General features: G+C 44.0%; 2 protein-coding genes across 3 annotated transcripts; both read left to right on the top strand.

The window, feature by feature from the left end:
* The first annotated feature begins 312 nt into the window (after nucleotides 1-312).
* ptx4 (pentraxin 4, long) lies at nucleotides 313-4,719 on the top strand. The gene is made up of 4 exons (XM_074697112.1): nucleotides 313-902; nucleotides 2,439-2,620; nucleotides 2,828-3,816; nucleotides 3,969-4,719. Exons 1-4 carry the CDS (start codon nucleotides 777-779, stop codon nucleotides 4,664-4,666), a joined length of 1,995 nt encoding a protein of 664 aa, XP_074553213.1. The 5' UTR covers nucleotides 313-776; the 3' UTR covers nucleotides 4,667-4,719.
* Nucleotides 4,720-5,657: 938 nt separating this feature from the next.
* Nucleotides 5,658-22,392, top strand: clcn7 (chloride channel 7). 2 transcript variants are annotated; one of them, XM_074697016.1, is made up of 25 exons: nucleotides 5,658-5,905; nucleotides 6,787-6,864; nucleotides 8,736-8,801; nucleotides 9,042-9,107; nucleotides 10,480-10,612; nucleotides 10,723-10,832; nucleotides 11,237-11,317; nucleotides 11,415-11,477; nucleotides 11,563-11,646; nucleotides 11,774-11,867; nucleotides 13,799-13,863; nucleotides 13,952-14,068; nucleotides 14,587-14,641; nucleotides 14,715-14,775; nucleotides 18,558-18,699; nucleotides 18,906-18,999; nucleotides 19,200-19,372; nucleotides 19,460-19,511; nucleotides 19,608-19,735; nucleotides 19,829-19,914; nucleotides 20,006-20,138; nucleotides 20,216-20,275; nucleotides 20,373-20,549; nucleotides 21,151-21,231; nucleotides 21,375-22,392. In XM_074697016.1, the coding sequence occupies exons 1-25, from the start codon at nucleotides 5,795-5,797 to the stop codon at nucleotides 21,459-21,461; spliced, it is 2,397 nt and encodes a 798-aa protein (XP_074553117.1). In that variant the 5' UTR covers nucleotides 5,658-5,794; the 3' UTR covers nucleotides 21,462-22,392. The 2 variants fall into 2 exon arrangements, with proteins under 2 accessions (XP_074553117.1, XP_074553118.1); XM_074697017.1 differs by lacking the exon at nucleotides 6,787-6,864.
* Nucleotides 22,393-23,006: the final 614 nt, after the last annotated feature.

Here is a 23,006-nt window from a genome sequence, read left to right as displayed (position 1 = left end):
TAAAACCACAAAGTGTGATGCTTTGTTTCACAGATTGTTGAAAATCCCTGAAATCTGCTCAGACTAACTTTACTCTACTTTAACTTTGGTAACAGCTGGTGGTCTCAGTCTTTCAGTTTAGGGGGACTGTAAAATCCCAGAGTTACCAAACCAGGTCATGAGCTTAAAGCAGGAGGGATGGGCCGGCAGCATCTCATCAGGGCTTCGTCTGTGTCAGAGAAAGCAGAACAAAAAGAGGCAGATCCCCTCGCTGTGAGTCAGCAGGAAGTAGGAAAGTACAGACAACTTCTCCATCAGCCCACGAATCATGAGGTTACCTGCTGAGGGGACATCATCTGACACACAAAGTGCACTAAGTTTCCCAGGAAAGGTCTCCGTTCTGTATTTCCTGAAGGTGTTTCTCAGATTATGACCCAGATTTAAAGTGAGGTCAAAGATCTCTCTGCTCTCGGCCTTAAAGATGGATTGAGTGACTCTGAAGTTGCTGCTGTAGCTGCGTCGTCTCCTCTCGTGTGTGCAGGAGCTGCAGATGGAGGCTGACTACCTGTTAAATCCATCTGCAGCTCCTCCACGGTCCCTGGTGATGTTGTGGAAATGGAAAATGCGTTCCTGTCCAAGCTCGTGGGTGTGTTGTGTTGTGTTGTGTTGTGTTGTGTGTGCACATCTTGTATCGAGCCCTTCCTGCCGTCTTTGTCTCTTGTTCTTGTTCCTACATCCCCAGACGTGCAGACAGGGAGCGAGGAGCACAGCTGCAGCCGTCCCAGCTCTGCAGAACCATGGTCCTCCTCAGGCCCGGACTCTGGGACCTGGTCCTGCTCGATATGCTCCTGGTGTATACGTTTCCCATGGCGGTGCAGGGGGTTGATCCTGTGAGCCAGAAACTGCGTAGACTCACTGAGCAGGTAGGATCAGACCACGTTTGTGTTGTTTTCACATCAGTTTTGCAGTTTGTGCACGTCAACCTGAGTAATCTGAATATTTCTCCTGTGCAAATGTTAGGGTCGTTCAGTTTACACCTCCTCTCTTCATCCCACATTAAAGCATACATGTGTGTGTTCATTCGTGTGAAGTGTTACTGTCCATATTTGCTGATTTCTGCAGAGCAAACATTTCCAAAGGCTCATCTTTATTTGACATCTGTCTGTATGTGAACACTACGTCTCCAAAACCTGAACAATGAGCTCAAACTAAACTGATTTAATCTGGTCTTTATTCACTCCACTTAATCACTTATTAGACCCTTAAACATGCTCAAAAACAAAACAAAATTATTTAACACATTATCAGCACCAAAAATTTCAAAATGATACCAACCATGACCCCCAACATCCCATAATATGCTCTTTAGCGCCACCTAGGCATTCAAAAACACACTAAAATGGCTCTACCAGGTGGTAGGAATGTCATAGAGAGATGAAACCAACGTCAAAATGTTTGCCTCATTGAGACACACAAAAAAGGTTAGGGTACCACAGCCCTATCTCATACAGGAAGCCAGTGATTTGCCTTTCAAAATAAGATTTTGCCACTTTTTTTTTTTGCCATATACATTTTTTATTGAAGATTTTTTCAATGTTGTACAGCTTCAATCAGTTATAAAAGCAATCACTTATTTCACTCTTCAATATTACAGTTTTTTATAATAAAAAAACAAAAAACAAAATCAAACCAAAAAAAACAAACAAAAAAAGCAATACAATATTTTGCCACATTTTTACCCTTTCTGCAAAAATTATCTCCTTTGAAACAATAAATGGTGACAGCTTGAAATTCGCTTACATGACAGACGAGACCCTGCTCTACAAAATCTCTTAAGGAAGTTTTTATCTCTGACCATATTTTTAAACAGCAAGCTTTCAAAGTCACTGAACCCCAATGAAGCCCTCATAGCTCCCTCCAATAAAATACATGTGTTTGGAGCCTCCACCTTATTCAGGCTTCCGCGATTTGGCCTCTACACAAAAAAGTAAAACTCAAACAGCTTTGAAAATGACATGAATGGATTCCTGACAAAATTTCCTACAATAATATCTTATTTTTACACAGATTAGGTCAACATTCTGGCCTGTATGACGAGTTGTTTGTAAACTTTTTGTAAATTTGAATCCTCCCTCTGCAGCTGGAGTTCCGTGATGATGTCACACTGATTAGGAGTTCCGTGATGATGTCACACACTTATAAGGAGTTCCGTGCAGCTGGTCATGTGACTCAGCAGAGGAAATAATACATGGTATCAACTGTTATAGCACAAAGAGGGACAGAAAGGGATGAAACTCTGACAGTGGAGGTGAAATCAGCAGAAAGGACCAGGCGAGAGTGCGAGGACGCGTCCAACGCTGAGTCATTTTACTGCAGCCCTGCATGAAACTGACGTGGTAAACAGAGAATTTTAATCGTTAAAGGAGAAGAGTCATAAAAATACTTCTCCTCTGTGTCAGTTCCAGCAGTTCCAGGCGCTGACCCAGGCCCGTTTGCACATGCTGACCCTGAACCAGAACAGGAGGAACTCCTCAGAGGGTCTGGAGAGCCGCGTTCAGGCCCTGAATGAGCGCTGGCAGCAGACGTCAGAGGACCTGAAAGACCTGCAGCAGAGCACCAAGCAGGAGATCGGGGGGCTCAGGTCAGAGACAGAGTCTGCAGTGACCTCTGAAATATGATCAACACATGAGGAAGACCTGAGAAAGTTTGAGGTTAAAGGAGAAGAAATGATCGTAGTCCAGTTTAGATAATGACAGAAATGACCCATACAGCCATCGTTAAACCAGAAACTTCATTAATCCTGGTGTTTTTAATCTATATTAATCTCGTTTTCCTGTCTTCGTCCCAGAGAGTGGAGCAGGAAGCTGGAGAAGAAGAGTAAGCGCATGGAGGGCCGTCTGGCTCTGATGGAGAGGAACCTGAGAGAGAGCCGCCGCTACGCCCAGAAACACAAGACAGACCCAGATCCAGACCTCTCCAACCTGACCCTGGAGCTCCAGAGCCAAGAGGAGAGACTGGCCGCCCTCCAGGACCAGCGCGATGAGCTGCTGGTCGGGCTGAGGGGACTCCAGGAGTCCCTGAAGAACCAGGTCCTGCGTGTGAGTCGGCTGGAGGGTCGGCTCAGAGAGGCCCTGCAGGTCAACGGAGAGGAACACCAGACCTACCAGGATCCCCACAGGACAGGTCTGACCCACAGGGGGGGCAGGCCTGAGAGGGTCCTGGAGAGACTGACCCAGTCAAGACCTGAAGGTGTCCCCAATCCACAGACCAATGAGCGCTCAGAGTCCACAGCTGGGAGCAGGAACTCCTCACCACCCCGTCAGTACCAGGGGACCCCAAACCAGACCAGACATCCAAAGACCCAGAAGCCAAGACCTCAGCTGGAGTCTTATCCACAAGTCCAGCATCCTCCTCCTGAGGCCGAGTCCACGGATTACCTGGCCCACCTTGACCATCATAACCCCCAGTCACAGATCCGAGTCAGAGCCAGCACCAGGTCGTACCCTTCACATCAGGAACAGTCTGAGCCTGACCCCCTTCCCCAGATCCACCCCACACGATCCCAGCCTCGGTTTTATCATCAGAGACTTGGTTCCTGGATCCAAAGAGAATCTGGTCCCAAACCCAGAGAGGACAGACTCAGCAGGACTGGATCTGGACTTCAACGTGTCTTATCTTCAGATCTTCATCCTCATCCTCTGCCTGAGTCCTCTCATCCCGAGCTCAGTGAGCAGGAAAATGACACGGACGTGGAGTCCGCAGTGATCCACGGCCTGCTGCAGATCCCTGCACGCCAGAAGATTCCTGCACGGCCGCTCCCAAAAAAGGATGCAACCAGTAAGTTATAGGAAATGTCAAACTGTGCCTCTATGCCTGAGGAGTTTGGGTTTAAATGTTTTCAGTGAGTGGGTTTAAAGTGTTTCCTCTGAGAGAAACGGGTTGTTTAACCACCAGGGCTTTATGAAACCTGTCTTTCCCTCTGCCTGCAGTCTGCAACGTGGACTCCATGTTGTTCTTCCCCGCGGCCTCAGCAGAAAACTACGTCACCTTCTCCCTGACCCTCCCTGACCTCCATGAGCTCTCCGTGTGTTTGTGGCTCCGCGTGGAGGCGCAGCACGTCGGCACGCTGCTCTCTTACGCCACAGATGAAAACGACAACCAGATAGTCCTGTATGGACGCAGCTCCTCAGCCTCCTCCTCCTCATCCGTCCATCCTTCTGACTCCTCCTACCCATTCTCACAACCCTCCTCTTCCTCTTACTCCCTGGACTTTGTCATAGGAGACCCCGCTTACCGCCGTCTCCCTGTGAGGTCACTCCTAGACGCTCGCTGGCACCACCTCTGCGTCCTCTGGTCCTCCATCCAGGGTCGTTTTTGGCACTATACTGACCGGCACCTCTCCTCCTCGGGGTCCAACTTCAGGAAGGGCTGGGAGGTTCCTGGAGGGGGATCAGTGGTGCTGGGGCAGGAGCAGGATGCTGTTGGTGGAGGGTTTGACCCAGCAGAGGGTTTTGCTGGGCAGGTTGCGGGTTTCAGGATGTGGAACAGGGTCCTGAGTCCTGCAGAGGTGGAGGGTGTAGCAGAAGGCAGAGGTGTGCCCAGAGGGGTGGTGCTCGGCATGGAGGACATAAAGGAGCTGCATGGGGAGGTGCAGCAGGTGTCATGTGAATGTCTGGAGCACTGCTAGTGAGGAAAGACCAAAAAATGACAACAAGACCAGATCAAATGGCAATTTTTTTTTTTTTTAAATCAAGATGTATTTTATGTCATGTTTTTATTTTTTTTAACATGATTAAAGGAAGTTTTTTTTTTTTTTTTTTTTTTTTTTTTAAACTATAGTTTCATGTTATTCAGATTCACAGTGGTGGCCAAAATGATCAGATTTATCAAAATTATTGTTATTTTTTTTGGATGTCCAGACAACAGTAAAGCACAGTTAAGTTGAGTTTTGCAAATAATACCCACGGAAAATGATTCAACTTTTAATGTTGTATGTTGCATGGTGCTCTGTACAAAAAAATAAAAAAGGAACATTTGGAAAGAAAAGTCTTATTTATTTATTCATTTATTTATTTATTTATGAATTTTACTTGGTATTATTATTGTTATACTACTACTACTACTACTACTACTACTACTACTACTAATAATAATAATAATAATAATAATAATAATAATAATAATAATAAAATAAAATAAAAATAATAATACAAAATTTAATACTAGTTGAGCAAGACATCCATGATTTTATCTTTTTTTCTATTTATTATGGGGTCCTCTTTTGCTATTCATTGCCTTTTTGTTGTTTTCACTGTTTTCATTCTCTTTCTATTTTTATTTTTTATTTTATCATTATTATTATTATTTTTAACTTGCTTTTATTTGATTGTGTTGTAAGACTGTGCAACACTTTGGTCAACCTTGGTTGTTTTTAAATGTGCTATATAAATAAATGTGATTGATTGATTGAATAATAATAATAATAATAATAATAATGATAATGATAATAATAATAATGATAATAATAATAATAATAATAATAATAATAATAATAATAATAATAATAATAATAATAATAATAATAATGTCATCATATCATCATAAAAATGTATTTTGGTTTTGTCTGAAGCAATATAACTACAAGTCCCATCATCCAACGCGACTCTGGCATGATTTGGCCCTGCACGCGACCCTTACAAAACGTCACGAGTTCGAGGGATGATCATGGGGAGCTGAGGAGGAATAACACAAGTTTGCAAACAACCGACTTAATGAAATAAATTAGAAACCGTCTGGTTGAGCGACCGGAGCCGCCATGGCCAACATCACCAAGAAAGTGTCGTGGTCCAGCCGGGCCGACGAGGCCGGGGCTCCCGGTGAGGGGACACCGCTGCTCAACGGCTCCGAGCCGAGGCTCTCCAGACAGGTACAGCTAGCATGCTAGCCGCTACTCGGACTGTTTATTAAAATGCGTCACGATTAATTTGTCATTTTAAGGAAACACGGCATGAACAAGAGGTGCTGGGAATGAGTTTTACTGCATTTCCACTTCAGAGCCTCTGTTTTAATTTATTGTTTCATTAATTTCATTAATTCATGTGCTGTGGTATGTTTGCTGTGGGTTACTTATCAGATTAGACTGCAGGCTTTGTTTGGGACAGAGTGTTACTGCTTGAAATGCATTGCAAAAGTATTGATGCAATTACCTGCATGATGCACTTCAGTAAACTCAGATATTTAGTCCTAAAATCAGATTTCAGACACTTTAAAGACACCAGTGAAGCGAGTTTCATCAATAACACACATTAAACATCCTTTCAACATGTCACTCACTGAAAGAAAGGCTTACAGTGTGATTTTAAATTATTTAATGAAAATAGCAGCTGATAAATTTGACTCCTGACAATTTTAAGTTTAAGTTATGCCTATAGAAGTTTGTTTACATGACATTAAAGTATATATTAAAATAACAGTGCACTAAGCACTGATAGTTACAGTTTCCTGACTAAAAGTAGACATGACTCCATCAAATACAGACACTCAGTGGAAAACCCAGCTTCCTTTTTACTGTTCCCCTGAGCTTAAAGTGGAAGTGATTTTTTTGCACCTGTTTATTTGAAGCTCCTGTGCGTACAGTTATTTTTACTGCCTGTAACCTCCTAAAGTATTATACTGTAAAAGGAAGCAACAAAACATTTCTCATCAAAGAAACACCTGATGTACATTTGTTCCAAACGTAAGCCCAGAAACTTCTGCACAAAGCAAAACATGCATCTATATTTGTGTTGGTGTCTGTGGTGTCTGTAGCTGTCTGGAGGAGGAAATATATTTCAGATAGGCAGACTGAGCACGGTGGATTTGGAGGAGGAGATGACGTCCGAGGAGGTAAAGTCCGGGCTCGAAGTGTCACCAATTCTTTCTTTGTCTGTCGTTCCTGTCGATCATCACTCCATCAAGATCTCTAGAGACATTTCTTTTAGACTTCTGATCTAGTTTCTGTTCATCCAAACTATGAATAACACCTCATCTCTTTGACACCAAATCAAGTATCGACGTGTAGGAGCGGTCAGCTTCATGCTCGGCTTATATTGGTGTAGACACAGAGACTGATCTGTGAGACAGGCTGAGTACTCAGACGTTATTGTATTAAATCAAACCTAAGTCCAACGGGAAGTACGGTACAGAGAGGAGCTGCTGATTGGTCATTTGGCTCAGACACTGCTGACTCATCCAGCGAGCATAAAAGGCACATGTTTGGAAATTCTCTGCTGGCATCGCAAATGATGAATCGATGTCGTGCTTCAGCTGCTCAAACATTCAGGGTTTGATGGAAACTAACAGATATCACGCAGCGAGCAGTTTAAGATGCTGTACAGTAGGGCTGGACAATTAATCGGATTTTAATCGTGATTTCAATTTTGCCATCTGACAATCATAAAAACAATATAATCGAATAAAAACAATTAATATGCCACACAGTGTAGATGTATGCAAGTTCCTGTGCTCCTCTGTGTTCCATGTGCAGCCACAGCGAGTGTGTGTGACTTATGTGTATTAATAATACTCTATGTGCCACTTGCGGGTTCTTTAAAGTTGTGTTAAATCAGAACTGAAGTTTTGGAATAAATGAATAATTGTGTATATTAATTGTGATTTCAATATCACTTAAAATAATCAAGATTCTTATTCTTACCATAATCGCCCAGCCTTACTGTACAGTCTGTCCTGACAACAAAATACGTTTTGACTGTCAGGTTTGATCAGGTTTATTTGTGAAGCTTTCATCACAGTTTGATAAACATCAACCGAGCAGTAGGAGCCTCCCTCAGAAACAAAAAAAAGGAAAAAAAAAGTTAAAAGGAAGAAAAGAAAAAAAAGAGAAGAGAAAGAAGAAAAAAGAGAAAAGAAGAAGAAAAAAATAAAAAAGAAGAAAAAAGAGAAAAAAAGAAGAAGAAAAAGAAAAAAAAAGAGAAAAAAATAAGAAAAAAAGAAAATAGAAGAAGAAAAAAAGAAAAAGAAAAAAGAAAGGAAAAAAGAGAAAAAAAGAAGAAAAAAAGAGTAAAAAAGAAGAAAAAAAGAAAAAAGAAGAAGAAAAAAAGAAAAAGATTAAAAAAAAGGAAAATGAAAAAAAAGAAGAAAAAAGAAGAAATAAAAAAAGGGGAAAAGAGAATAAAAAGAGAAAAAAGAAAAGAAAAAAAACTAAGAAAGAAAAAGGAGCCTCCCTCAGATGAATGAATAAATATATAAATATAGTGACCATGACGCTGCAGAGGCCCTCTTCCTCCTCTGTGACAGAAACATTAGTTTTCCTCTCCCCGGCTGATGGAAATGTGATGCTGTGCATGTGATTTTTTTGGCGTTGACACATTTTATTTGTGTTCAGGTCTGAAAGCTTTTGCATGTTAGTCGCTTGGTTTGCTGCTGGTTGTGTACAGAGGCTGATCTCCTGAGCTGCATGTCGTTGACTCGTCTGCACGTCAGATTTCACTCTTTGAACCAGTGTTTCCTTCATTTCTCATCTTTGATCGTTTTATTCTGAACGCTGTGGAGGAAACACTGGAGTCACTGCATCTTCCACCCACCTCAAACTACTGCTGCGTTTTCTACACCGCATCAAATCCCAGTCTTTCTACTCTGAAGTGATTTAAAATGTCTGAAACTGTCTGAAATGCTGTGCTGCTGTGCTTCCTCACATGATCCAGAGGGTCAAAGGTCATGGGTCAGTGTTGGTTTGGTGACCTCTGCTCTCTCTGCAGGACTCCCTGAGGGGACGGCCTAAAGAGATCCCTCATAACGAGAAGCTACTGTCCCTCAAATACGAGGTAAGAAACAAACTCAATGAGAAGAATCTGCAGCCACATGTTTCTGAAAAAACCCTTAATTTAATGGAAGTATAATGTGAAGAATGAAAGCAAACAACTTTGCTTGGGCAACAAATAATACAGTAATCAGTTTAAACAGATTTGAATCTTGCAGCATGTGATAAAATCAGCTTTGTATGAAGAAATATTCAGTTTTTAAGCAGAAGATTATTCCCTTCACTTTGCTCTGCCTTGTTTCAGAGTCTGGACTATGATAACATTGAGAATCAGCTGTTTCTGGAGGAGGAGAGGAGGATGAGTCACATGGTAAGAGGAGAGGTTTATTACCTTCAGATTTACAGTGGGAAAATAAGTGTTGAATGCATCAATTTGTTCTCATTGTGTAAATTCCCAAAGATGCAATTCAAACCAAATTTCTCCCAGACATTGGTATTAACTCAAATAATCCACACATGAAAAGAAATCACAACGTTCAGGTCCATAAATAATGATTATGGTGAATTAAGTACGATAACACAGGAAAAAAGTATTGAACACACCATGGAAAGGCTGAATACTTTGGACAGGAAATGCACCATACCACCTGAAATCTGTCAGTAATTATTACTTGAACTTCCAATTAGTGCAAACCAACATCAGCTGGGCTAGAGCAAATTGATGGTCCTATAAAAAAAGGTGTTTTTTTCACCAAGCAGTTAAATAGCACACACCTCATGATGGGTAAAGGCAAAGAGCTCTCTGAAGACATTCACAACCTGATTGTTGCTCAGCATCAGAATGGAACTGGTTACAGACTTATATCAAAGCACCTGAATATTCCAGTCAGCACCGTTGGGGCCATTATTCACAAGTGGAAGAAGCACCACCTTACCATCAACAGGCCACGCACAGGAGCTCCTTGAAGATTTCTGACCAGGGAGTCAGAGAGATAGTCAGAAGAGGACTCAACGAGCCAAGGACCACCCTGAAAGTGCTCCAGAAAGACTTGGAGGCAGCAGGTACAATTGTTACAGAGAAAACAATAGGCAATGCACTCCACCACCATGGCCTCTATGGACGCTCAGCCCACAAGACTCCATTCCTCAAGAAAAGGCATGTTGAAGCTGGTTTAAAGTTTGCTAAACAGCATCTTGACAAGCCTGTAGAATACTGGGAGAATGTTGTCTGGTCAGATGAGACCAAAACTGAACTTTTGGGCTGTCATACTACAGACCATGTTTGGAGGAGAAATGACTCTACACATCAGCCAAAAAACACTACACCAACAGTGAAGTTTGGAGGTGGAAGCATCATGGCATGGGGTTGTTTCTCATCTCATGGTGTTGGCAAACTTCATATAACTGACGGAGCAATGAATGGAGCCATGTATGGGGAAATTCTTGATCTGAATCTGCTGCCATCCACCAGGATGATGAAGATGAGACGTGGCTGGACCAAACTCACACCTGAGCAGTGTGGGCCATTAGTTCAAACATACAAGAAGCTTCTGGAAGCTGTCACTGCAAACAAAGGCTTCTCCACTAAGTATTAGCTGAGTCTCAGTTAGCGTGTTCAATCCTTTTTTCCTGTGTTATCGTACTTAATTCACCATCATCATTATTTATGGACCTGAACGTTGTGATTTATTTTCATTCCTCTCCCTGATCTCCTGTACTTTCTCTCTAATTTTCATGTTTAGGGTTTCCGCTGTCTGGAGATCAGTCGCTGGGTGGTCTGTGGTCTGATTGGCTTCCTCACGGGGCTCATCGCCTGTTTCATCGACATCGCTGTGGAGGAGCTGGCAGGGTTTAAATACCAAGTGGTCAAAGAGAGTATCCTCCAGCTGTTGTTGAGGAGCAGGGATGCAGATACCTCCTGTCAAACCTGATAAACAGCATCTGATCTGTGCTGCAGCTCCTTTCCTTGACCTTTGACCCCACAGACATCGAGAAGTTCACCGAGGTGGGCGGCCTCTCCATCTCCCTCATCCTCTGGGCCGTCCTGAACTCTGCCATCGTGATGATCGGCTCCGTCATCGTTGCTTTTTTCGAGGTGAGGCCAAATGAGGGAAACGGTTTCCTCTGGGTTTAATATTAAACCTCTGGAAACAAAACTCACATCCGTGTTTACGCCTCCTTCCTCTTTCTGAGCCTCACATGTGAGTAAAGAGTCATAAAAGCTTCTGGTTCCTCTCCGTCTGAACCGCAGCTCACAGAAATAGACACAGAAGTAAAACCTGACGTTTCATATTAAACCAAACCTCCGAGATGAAGCAACATCAAAAACTCACCAAAGGATGACTGTGCTTCTCCTTTTCTGACCGTCTGGTTAAAACATCCTTTATCGCTCCACGCCACAGGGCGTAGACGTAGTTTCATTATGACACTTTACACACCAACATTATTCCCACATCCTCACATATTTGTCCCTTAATGCTTCCCCTCTTTGGCTTTCAGCCCATCGCAGCAGGAAGTGGTATTCCTCAGATCAAGTGTTACCTGAACGGAGTCAAGATTCCCAGGGTGGTACGGCTCAAGGTAAAACATACACACACACACACCAACACACACCTGTGATGATGGATGTGTCTGAACTTGGAAGTAAAAACCTCCAACTCGTTTCTGTCTCCCTCAGACGCTGATGGTGAAGGTGGGCGGTGTGATCTGCTCGGTGGTCGGCGGTCTGGCTGTTGGGAAGGTGAGTGTTTGACGCTGCTTCAGAAAAAGTCGTAAATGTCCAGAACTCAGTCTCACCTTCTCCCGTCTCGCCGTCACCCCTTTAGGAAGGTCCCATGATCCACTCTGGTGCTGTGGTTGCTGCAGGAGTGTCTCAGGGCAGGAGCACGTCTCTGAAGAGAGACTTTAAGGTCTGTGACCATCACGTTTAACCTTTTATGATCCTGTAAACGAGCACACGAAGAGCCTGGGTTTTATTTATAAGGCTTTAAACGAATTATTTATCACTGTATTAACACCCTGTGTCTGTGTTTGCAGATCTTTGAGTATTTCCGCAGAGACACAGAGAAACGTGACTTTGTTTCTGCTGGAGCTGCAGCCGGAGTGTCAGCAGCTTTCGGAGCGCCAGTCGGTAAAAACACACTCACACACACACACACACACACACGGGCGTCTCACACAGCCCAGTTTTCTCACACTCTTTGTTACTAATCTGTCTGATATGTGGAGGCAGTTTAACTTCTTCTGAGCTGCAGCTCTTTAGCATGGCTGCACGCCCAAACTGCAAACAAAGACGAGCTGTGAGGAAACTCCCTGTAACGCAGGTTACCGTAGGAACAGCTGTGCTCTGTCAGCCTGCGTGGAGGTGTCACTGTGATGACTGATGAAACCAGGCGGTGGCGACTGTAGGGACCATCTGCTGTCCTCCTGATTTGATTGTTTTGATATTTTTGTGATTATAAGTTTGTTTTTTTTAACTCGAGACAAAGTGAAAAAGTTGAATGATGATGTCTCCAGATTTTATCAGGAGCCATATTTTCCAAAAAAAGCTTGTCACATGTGAGTGACATCTCAACTTTTTTCCAACCCAGCTCATAAACAAAGACTAAAATAAAGGATTAAAAAAAAAAAAAAAAAAACAGATTTAAAACCGTTTAGCAGAAATCGTCAGACTGAGGCCACATTTACACGGAGACTCCCGCAAAGATTCTTCCTTTGCGTTTCCATAAGATACCTGCATTAACATGAGGACGGCGTGAAAACAACCCGCGTTCATACGACTCCAAGAGGACAAGTCACAACAATGTAGTGGCCATGCCAGGCCAGTAGTTGGCGATGTGGATACATGTGTGTGTATATGCTACTCAGAAATCAGCCATCATGTGGTGCGTCTCAAAGCTCCAAAGTTCCTTCCTTCCTTCCTCCACTTGCATCGTTCACTTGCGTCTTACCCCCTCCCACCAGAGATGATGGAGAGCTGAGGAAATGAAGAGAGGAGAGAGGATGGAGGAGATTGGTTTTTAGAGCAATGGGACATCCTCTCCTCTGGAGCGTCACATGAAGCGACGTGTTTCAGTGATGACGGCATCAGCTGATCACCTCTGGATCATCTGTCAGTCAGCTCTATCAGCTGTTTGTGCGTCTGGGCATGTGCGCTGTGATAACTCTGATCAAACAGAAACAGTAACAGAGATTTGTCTGTTCCTTTAACCAGTTAAACAAACACGTTACTATGAAGAAAACCTGCTCTCTGTTTATTCTGTGTGCTGTTTAGAAGCTCACGGATCACTTTACCGGTAAAATGCGTAATTGTGAGATTATCTATGAATTATTTAACCTTTATCTAGAGCCCATCTGATCGTGAACTCTGAAGTTTATTAATATAACCCACCTTATTGTGTCTCAGGAAGATATTATTGATCAGTCAGTTTTCTGTATTAATCCTGTTATATTGATTTGATGATGGTTGTGTTCAGTGTTTTGTGCTTTAAACTCACAGCGAACCCTTTAATACCAGATTTATGATCAGTTTCTGATTGATCCTCTGTGCCTGTCCTCAGCTCGTCTTTTCTCTCATTAAACTCCGTTGTGTGTTTGTGAAGTTTCATGTAAAGTCTGAGCCGCTGCAGCGTCCAATCAGAGAGTGATATTCCATATGGAGGCGTGTCTGTCAGTGAAAAGACTTCCTCAAAGCCGGCTCTCGTGTCTCCTCGATCATAGCTCCTCCGATCAGTCTCCTCCATCCTCTCTCCTCTCTCCTCTGAGCGCAATTATCGCTTTGGGACAGTCTTCAAAATGGCGACTGGGAAAGTACTTCCGATGTCGGGGAGGAGATAGGACGGAGGAAGCACGAAGTTAACGCATTGAGACGCACCCCATTGTTGTGGTTGTTCTTTCTTTTTCTGCCGTTTTATTGTGTGAGACGGTTGGCAATCCAAACTTGAGGCGCATTACCGCCACCAACTGGACCAACCAAACGCCAAAACGCAACGAAATGTTATTGGATTTGACCGTTTTTGGCGTTGTGTAAACACAGCCTGAGATTTCCTGATCTGTGCTCAGGTGGCGTCCTGTTCTCCCTGGAGGAGGGGGCGTCTTTCTGGAACCAGATGCTGACCTGGAGGATAGTAAGTCCCCCCGTCACATTAACATCCTGTCAGAGACCCAGTGATGGACGGGGAGGTTAACTAACACCTCCTTCTTTCTCCTCCTCAGTTCTTCGCCTCCATGATCTCCACCTTCACGCTGAACTTCTTCCTCAGCATCTACCACAAAAACCCAGGAGACCTGTCCAACCCGGGTCTCATCAACTTTGGACGCTTCGAGACTGATGTATGAAATGATTTATCCACACAGTGACATACAGTAAACAAGCACATTTTCTCTGCTCCTCTCAGAGGTGTTTCTCCTTTTTTAGGAGGTTTATCTCCTCAATTCTTACAACTTTTCTCGTTGTCCTCTGAGGGGAAACATCTCCTCCATCCATTCCTCTAACCATTTCCTCCTTATGGCTTTTTTATCATTCATAAAAAACTTACAGACAATAAATTAGTGTCACAATCACCTGTGAGAGGTTTTGAGGAGGTAATGAAGGTGAGATTTGTCCCTTAACGACCTGTGAGAGCATACCAGACATCTGGAAGCAGATCAGCTGTGTCTGTACGGCGCTGACGCCTATAGGTGCCTCCACCGGGACGGGCCGCAGCAATCCACTCATTCTTCATGACTTTATGTTTGGCTGTAAAAAGATTAGAGGTTATAAACAAATAACTGAAGCAAAAAAAACACTTTAAAGCTTTTTTTCTCAGTTTGTGTTGATGTTGACTTTGTGGCTCTTCGTGCTGTTTCAGACCGTGGCGTATAACCTCTATGAGATCCCTCTCTTCATCGCCATGGGAGCCATAGGTAAGAGCTGTATGACAGAGCATGGATGTATCTGACCGTACGGTTTAATAACCTGTGGTGTTTCCTCCTGCAGGTGGATTACTGGGAGCTCTGTTCAACCAGCTCAACTACTGGCTGACCATCTTCAGGATCAGGTGGGCTGCAGACGTGGATCAGATGTTTATAAGATCAAAACATGTTTTCAGCTTCAAACAAAAGGTCAGGTGACGTTAAAAAAAACACTTCTCTTTCTGTGTGCCAAGAAAAACAGCAGAGCGCGGCGTGACGGCTGCTCATTGTCTGTCAGAGACTGGGTGTGTCAGCGATCAGGACTTTTCACACCAGCTCTGAAAACATCTTCTCTGAATGTCAGCATCTTGTGATTCCTGAGGTTAAATATAGACCTGGGGAAAGTCAGGTGTGATCACAGGCTGGTTTTTGGTTATTCACCTGTTGTTCCTGCTTCCTGGTCTGTGATGGCTGAGGAGGAGCAGAAACTATCACAGTTTATATAAACATGATTTATTTAAAGCTGAGGAAACACCCCTGATGACCAAAGCTCTGTGACAGCAAAGCTAAAAAATAAAGCATTAAAAATACTTAATTTATCCCTGAGGAGAAATTCAGGAGGAGTCTCAGCAGCAATCAAGAAAACAAAAAAAAGAAAGTGCAAAAATCTCCATAAGAAAACAGGTGTTGGTGTCTGCTGTTAGCTCTGTTAGCCATGTCTGTGAATAGCATGATGCTACTCTGCCCTCTGGTATTCCCTCTGTTGCTGGGTTAGCACGGCTAGCTCGTCCATCTTATTGGAGATAGATCTTACGTTCCCAATAACGATGGATGGAAGGACAGGTCCATGTCGTCACCATAGACTGTTAAAAAAAATGGACGTCATCTTGCTCGGCTTGAAGTGAGCTCTCCACACACTGCTCCCCCTGGTGGCTGGCTGCAGTACAGGTTAAAAAATCAGTCTCCCCAGTCATTCCAGATGGGCTGTGGTCAAACTTTAAAAAATTAATACACCTGGTAGAAATGTTTCTCACGCCTGATTGTCGTGGTGATTTGAAGATATCATTTGGCTGTCTTGTATCCAAGTCCTCTTTTTTCGGAAAAGTTTTGTTTTCATTAGTTATACGAGGTTAAAAACGAGGTTTTACGTAATGTTTAATGATGGTTGACAGGTGACGTTCTCATGTATTTTTCGGGGATTGTAAAATATGTCAGGAGGTAAAGTCAGGAAGTGATTAGACTCTTGAAAGAAAAAAAAATATATATTTTTGTCACCCAGCTCCACTCAGATTCTCCTGCGCAGACTCTGGCTGCAAACTGCTACAATGGCTGCGCCTGTGACGGGTGTATTTTGGCTTCAAAACCGTACAATGATAAATGGCGAAGCCACACTGTCCACTCTATATACAGGCTATGGTTGTCAATACCAGCACGTCGTCCTCACCTCCTTCTCCTTACCTTGTGGGAAACATCCGGCCTTGCACCAGTTAGCATTGACATGCTACAGGCTGCTAACAGCTGATTTCACATGTAAACAATGCAGCCATGGTTACATGCAGGATCTCCAGACAAACACAGGAGAAAAAAAAGTAAAAATATCACTGAAGACACAAAACGTTTGGTGTCCATGACCAACAAATCAGTCACTCCAAATGCAGAGATGATGAAAAAGAGACGAAAAAATCAGAAGAAACGGACAAAGAAGAGAGAGCTGCTGCAACAGGCAGCTACTTGGGCGGTGCCTGGCAACAATAATACCACAGTATGATCATCAGAGCGGGTTCATACTCACAGCTGTGTCCTTATCCACAGGTTAACATCTCTGTTATGACTTCTGTCGTTTCTGAATCTGCTGGATGAGCTCCAATGTCAGATCTCCTCAATCCTTCTTTTGCTTTTCTCACTTTTAGAGACAGATTCATCTGAATTCAATCTGAATCTGTGAGAGTCAAAGATCTGATTGTCCCAATCTGCTGACGTTCATCTTTGATCAGTAAAAATGTCGGAGTTACTGGACAAATGTCCAGTTTCAAACTTGTGGGAAAACTTTTTAACAACCTGCCAGTCCTGACATGTTCTATATCATCTAGAAAACAAATTCCTGTGTTAACCCTTTCAGGCTCAAATTAAGTTTTAGTAACAGAAAAAATCAGATATTAGGGGAGTGACGTACAATTCTGAATATTTTTGTGAGACTTTCACATGCAATGCATTCTGGGATGTTGCAACATGTAAATAAAGCTACCCCTAGGGAAAAACTCAGAGGAGATAAAATCTAATAATTGGTGTGTACTGTATTTGTATACTCAGGATTCATCTTATGCAGTTTTGGTTTCAAACTAAAGGAGGTTGGCCGTGAAACTTACATGAAATTGATGAAACCAAGGAGGCAGCCATGTTGGAAGTGACGCAGCTCTGCCAGTTGGTGGTAATCTGTTTGTTGCTAATGCACAGCTAAGTTCTGCGGTGGCACTTCTGAGAAAAGAGGCTCATAAAATGTGGATGTGGAGAAGTTAGGTAACATCAACTAGCTGCTGCAAATCTGCAACGTCTGCCTTGAGAGGGTTAAAAAACATCCATAGGTTGTTTCTCTGCTAACAGTCACTGTGTGGGTCAAAATTATTATTCCAGATGAACAGTAGGCGGTGATAATGTCATGTTGCCTTCAGACAGAAACATCAGAAATCAAACTTCTCACTGAGAGCTTCCTGTTGCTGACCTCTGTTCCCCATCGCTGGCCTCAAATAAAACAACATCTGTATAATTAGCTCGTTATGTGGCGCTAAGAACCTGTTACGGCAGTCCTGCATCTAGAAACACTCCCCTGTCATCTGACTGGATCTGGGTCAGCTTTCATAACAGGAGTTGGACTCTGCCTGACATTTTAGTTACTTCACCTCCAGGCGTGAGAGTGAGAGCTGGCAGCAGCCGGCGGGTTTACCGCTCAGAGCTTCGTTTAGTTTCCTCATTGTTTGGGAGGAACACGAGGCCGACAACGTGCCCCTGGTAGAGTCCAGGGGTCGTTAAAGTCATCGGCTGATAGATGTTTCCAGAGCATCTTAATAATCCTTCAAGACCCGATTAATGTTGATCTCTGTGAGTAAACACCAAAACTACCTAAGAAGAGTGGGTAGAGACCTCTTTCAGGTCTCGCTTCCTGTTTTTAATTTAAAAAGAAAAAACAGAGAAAACATATTTTTTTGACCGTGTTCAACTTGGGTGCTCCATCCTTTGATCCTCTCCATGATCTCTGTCGTCTTTCCTCCCGATGGCGCCGCTCTTTCTCTCCAAACTACCCCGACACATCCTCAGTTTGAGCGTGAGCTGCCTGAACTTTCCTGACTGTCAGCGTCTCGCTATGCCTCTGTCATCACCAGGGATGGGTACCAAATTAGGTATTTTTAGGGCACCGACCAAATGCAGTCAAAAGTACTTGGTACTGATTCATGAAAAATCAAAAGGTACCATGTTTAGGTACCTAAATGCATCCTTATGACTGTGAGGGAGTGGAAGAGTAGGAGATGAAATATGTTGAAATAAAAAAGTGTTTTTTTATTATTAAACAAATTCATATTTTTTACCACATAAACACAAAAAAGTACCGAAAAGTGGTACCGCTGGGTACCCATACCAAGGTACCGGGCATCGGTACTGTATCGTTTCAAATGTGAAAGGGACCCATCCCTAGTCATCACATCTTCTCCTCATATCCATGCTGAGCTCTCATCCAAAGAGAGCCCCGCTCTCACCCACAGTAGTTTACGAGCAGGATTTTCATTGACAAGCTCCTCCAGACCCCGCCTCTCCTCGCTGAAAAACATGATTTACTTCTATAGACGCAGGAAATGAATTGACATCTGTAGACGCCAACGGCAGCCAATGAGTTAAAGTAAACTTGTGTGTGTGTGTGTGTGTTTGTGTGTCACAGGTATGTTCACCGCCCTTGCTTGCAGGTGATGGAGGCCATGTTGGTCGCCGCAGTTACAGCGACGGTGTCTTTCACCATGATCTACTTCTCCAACGACTGTCAGCCTCTGGGACCAGAGCACACAGAGGAGTACCCACTGCAGGTACACACACACACACACACACTCACACACACACACACACACACTGCTGACAGCAGGATGTTGTATCAGTGGATCTTGGTTCCTCTTGTGTGTAGTTCCTGTGTTGAACATGCAGAGTCACTGAACAGACGTAGCTGATATTTACAGTTTGGACTCAGCTCCTCCTCCTCCTCCTCCTCTCTGTCTGTCCTCCTCTTCTCCTCCAGCTGTTCTGTGCAGACGGAGAGTATAACTCCATGGCCACGGCCTTTTTCAACACTCCTGAGAGAAGTGTCCGAAGTCTCTTCCACAACCAGCCGGGTAAAGCTCGCCAACACGCTCCAATTCACTTTATTTATATCGCACATTTTAAAAACAGTCAAGTTTCCCAAAGTGCTGCACAATAGAAATCAAATAAGAAAATCAATAAAACAAATAAATAAATTAAAATAACTCAAAGAAACCAGAAAGAGCCATAAAAACCCGTCTGATAAACTCTCTGTTTTTGTCTCTGACCTCAGGAACCTACAACCCTCTGACCCTGGGTCTGTTCACCCTGACATACTTCTTCCTGGCGTGTTGGACGTACGGCCTGGCGGTGTCTGCGGGCGTCTTCATCCCGTCTCTGCTGATTGGAGCAGCCTGGGGACGGCTGTTTGGGATCCTGCTGGCCGCCATCACTTCCACGGGCTCGGTGAGAGGACGGGAACTCATCTCCTGACGGGAGAAAACACGGCAATGACTTCCTGTTTCTGTGTGTGTGTGTGTGTGTGTGTGTTAGATCTGGGCCGTCCCTGGGAAATACGCCCTGATTGGAGCAGCAGCTCAGCTGGGTGAGTGATCCTCGAAGTGTCGGGGCTCAGACAGAAATAAGATCGTGATTACTCAGACACACATCCTCTCCTCTCGCTCCTCTCTGCTCGCCTCAGGAGGCATCGTGAGGATGACCCTCAGTCTGACCGTCATCATGGTGGAAGCCACCGGAAACGTCACCTACGGTCTCCCCATCATGCTCGTCCTCATGACGGCAAAGATCGTTGGAGACTACTTCGTGGAGGTGAGAGCGAAACAGACTCCTGTTGCTCCTGTTTGAATGTTTCTGTAGATTTTAGAGACGAGCGTCCCGTCTCGGTTTGTCTCCACGCCTCAGGGTCTGTACGACATCCACATCAAGCTGCAGAGCGTCCCCTTCCTGCACTGGGAGGCTCCCGCCACGTCCCACTGGCTGACTGCGAGGTGATTTCATGAACCGAGCGGTTTAAAAGATATCCAAACGTTTGATTTTCTGTCACGTTAAGTGTTTGTTTCTCCTCTCGACGGCGTGCAGAGAGGTGATGAGCTCTCCGGTCACCTGCCTGAACCGCGTGGAGAAGGTGGGGACCATCGTAGATATCCTCAGCAACACCTCAACCAATCACAACGGCTTCCCGGTGGTCATGGAGGTGACGGCGAGTGAAGCGGTGAGTATGAGGCTCAGCACATTTAGCGCTGTGACTGTGAGGGGGCGGAGCTCTAAGTCTGTCTGTCTCCTCTCCAGCCGCCGAAGCTCTGCGGCCTCATCCTGCGCTCGCAGCTCATCGTCCTCCTCAAGCACAAGGTAACGCCATGAACAGACGGAGGGAAGAAGAGGAGAGCGGCTGTGACCGTGTGAATCATTTCATCCCTCGCTGTTGCTCTCCCCGCCGTGTCCTCAGGTGTTTGTGGAGTTGGCGAGGACCAGGTTGACCCAGAGGAAGCTCCAGCTAAAGGACTTCAGGGACGCGTATCCGCGCTTCCCGCCGATCCAGAGCATCCACGTGTCGCAGGACGAGAGGGAGTGTATGATGGACCTGACAGAGTTCATGAACGCCACGCCGTACACTGTGCCTCAGGTAACACACACGGGAAACATGGCCCTGAAAACACAGGTACGCCAGCAGGTCAGGGGTGATTGTGTTCAGTGAGGACATAATACCATCTTAAATCGATCGAAGGCCCCTGAATCGTGTCGTGTCGTGTCGTGTCGTACCGTGCCGTGCCGTACCGTACCGTATCGTACCGTACCGTACCGTAGCGTATGGTATGGTATGGTATCGTACTGTACCGTACCGTACCGTACCGTAGCGTATCGTGCCGTACCGTACCGTACCGTATGGTATGTTATGGTACCGTACCGTACCGTATCATATTGTATCGTACCATATTGTATCGTACCGCACCATATTGTATCGTATCGTACCGTATTGTATTGTATCGTACTGTACCGTACCGTATCGTATCGTATTGTGACAGACTTTGTGATATCGGCAAATATCATATCGTTGTCCAAAGAATCGATATCGTATCGTATCGTCATGAAACTGGTGATTTACACCCCTCGTGGGTAGGAAGAGTGTGTAAGGGGTGGTTTAAAAAAGGCCCCATGAGAAAACCCACGCAGCAAAACCCCAACAGGAGTCGCCTTAAATTAACCTGAGGCTCCTCCCTCTGCAGGAGACGTCTCTGCCTCGAGTCTTCAAGCTGTTCAGGGCGCTGGGGCTCAGACACCTGGTGGTGGTGGACGACTCCAACCAGGTAAGAGCCAGAAACTGTCAGAGTCAGAAAAACTGAGGCTGTGTTTCTTTCTGAATGAGGACGTTTTAAAAACAGTTTGTATTCACGTTTTGTTTGTCTCTGTGGACGATACCGACCTCTCTCTGGTTTGTGGTCCTGCCCAGGTGGTCGGACTGGTGACCAGGAAAGACTTGGCGAGGTATCACCTGGGCAAACACGGTCTGGAGGAGCTTCAGCTGGCCCAGACATAGTACACACACACACACACACACACACACACACATGAATCCATGAACCTCTGACCACCATATGCCTCCTCACGCCGTGACCCACCAGCTATGCAGCCTTAAAGGACGCCGTCACAGTCCATGAGGTCTCTCTAACCCTCTGATGCCAAACGACTCCATCTGCAGGTTTTAAAGGATCATTTCACTGTTCTGTCAGTAACTGCCCATAAAGCACAAACTGCTCTAAACCATGAGAAGGAAAGGATGGGAAAGGACTCTGTTGATGCTGTAGTTTGTGGACGTGTTGATGTAACGGACAGAAAGAGACGGCGTGTGAATAAACTTTCCTCATTAGGGTTAAATTTACACACAGAGCTCACAATCAGTCGTCACCTTCTTTGATTCAGTTTTTAAAGACTCACCTGGATCCTCCTCAGACCTGTGATTGAGCTAAACGAGACGTTTTTAGTTCATGTTTCACTATTTAAAGTCATTTCTGTAGTTTTGCACTGAGTGATTGTTATTTATTGTTGACGCTTGTTTTACTTTAAGCTTAGTTTGACGTTTCTCTGAATCTGAGACACTTTTATCAGTATTTCTTTGTCTTACGTCATGGAGCAGATGATTTCCTCCTCCCGTCTGTATCCGTCTGTTTCCTGTCAGAGATGAACTCTTCGTCTCCTCCGTCTCCTCTGTCGTTTGCACTTTGTCCAACTACTGAAAAGTCTCTGATGAAGCTCTGTATGAATGTAAACAGATTTTTCTCCGGATCATTCGTTTTATTTCTGTGTCTCCACAGAAAACACACTTTGATTCATTTCCCTCCTCACATTTCTCTAACTTATATTTTTGCTGCGTGCACTCTTTGTTTTCTCTCGTTTTGTCTTTGAAGCTTTGATTTATTGTACAGTTCACTCTAACAATGCTCTATTTTATAACCACTGGAAAGTCCTTTGTGAATTAATAAAGTTGAAATTTATTGATTGTTAAATGATTTTGTAGTTTGCTTTGTTGGAGAAATGTTTCAGAAGTTTTCAAATTAGAAGAGACGGATTGTTTCTGATTTAATGATCAAGAAGAGAAAAGCACATGTGGGAGCATTTCTTCATGTGTCCACTAGATGTCAGCGAAAGACATTTGGAAACAGCTGCTACCTGCACCGTGTGTCCAAACTGACTGAAACATGGGGTGAGTATTGGCAAGAGCATCTGATACGATGTAATTATTGTACAATAATATTGTGATATATTGCCGTTAACTATTTGATAAAAACAACTTTTCTATTTCACTGTGTTTAAAATAATGAAAGTCAGATTGAGTTTTTCACACAGACGCTTAAAAACATAAAGTTCATCAAGTTTGTCACTTAAACATCTGTGACATTAAACCAATTTTAGAAAAAAAAAATATTGCTAAATGTTAAATGTCTCTTGGGTTAACCAATGTTACTCAAAAAAAAAAAATCTAATATTGCCCAAAAAATGACTATGATTGTTATTTTATCAGTCTGCTACACTATAAAAATTAAACTTTAAATGATTTTAAACTAACTGACCCAAAAACAGAGAA

Source organism: Halichoeres trimaculatus, unplaced genomic scaffold (assembly GCF_033239565.1).
Source record: "Halichoeres trimaculatus isolate MK-OKI-2021-1 unplaced genomic scaffold, fHalTri1.1 fHalTri1_scaffold_20, whole genome shotgun sequence".
In the NCBI taxonomy this organism is placed as follows: domain Eukaryota; kingdom Metazoa; phylum Chordata; class Actinopteri; order Labriformes; family Labridae; genus Halichoeres; species Halichoeres trimaculatus.
This window is presented reverse-complemented; position numbering and strand designations above follow the sequence as displayed.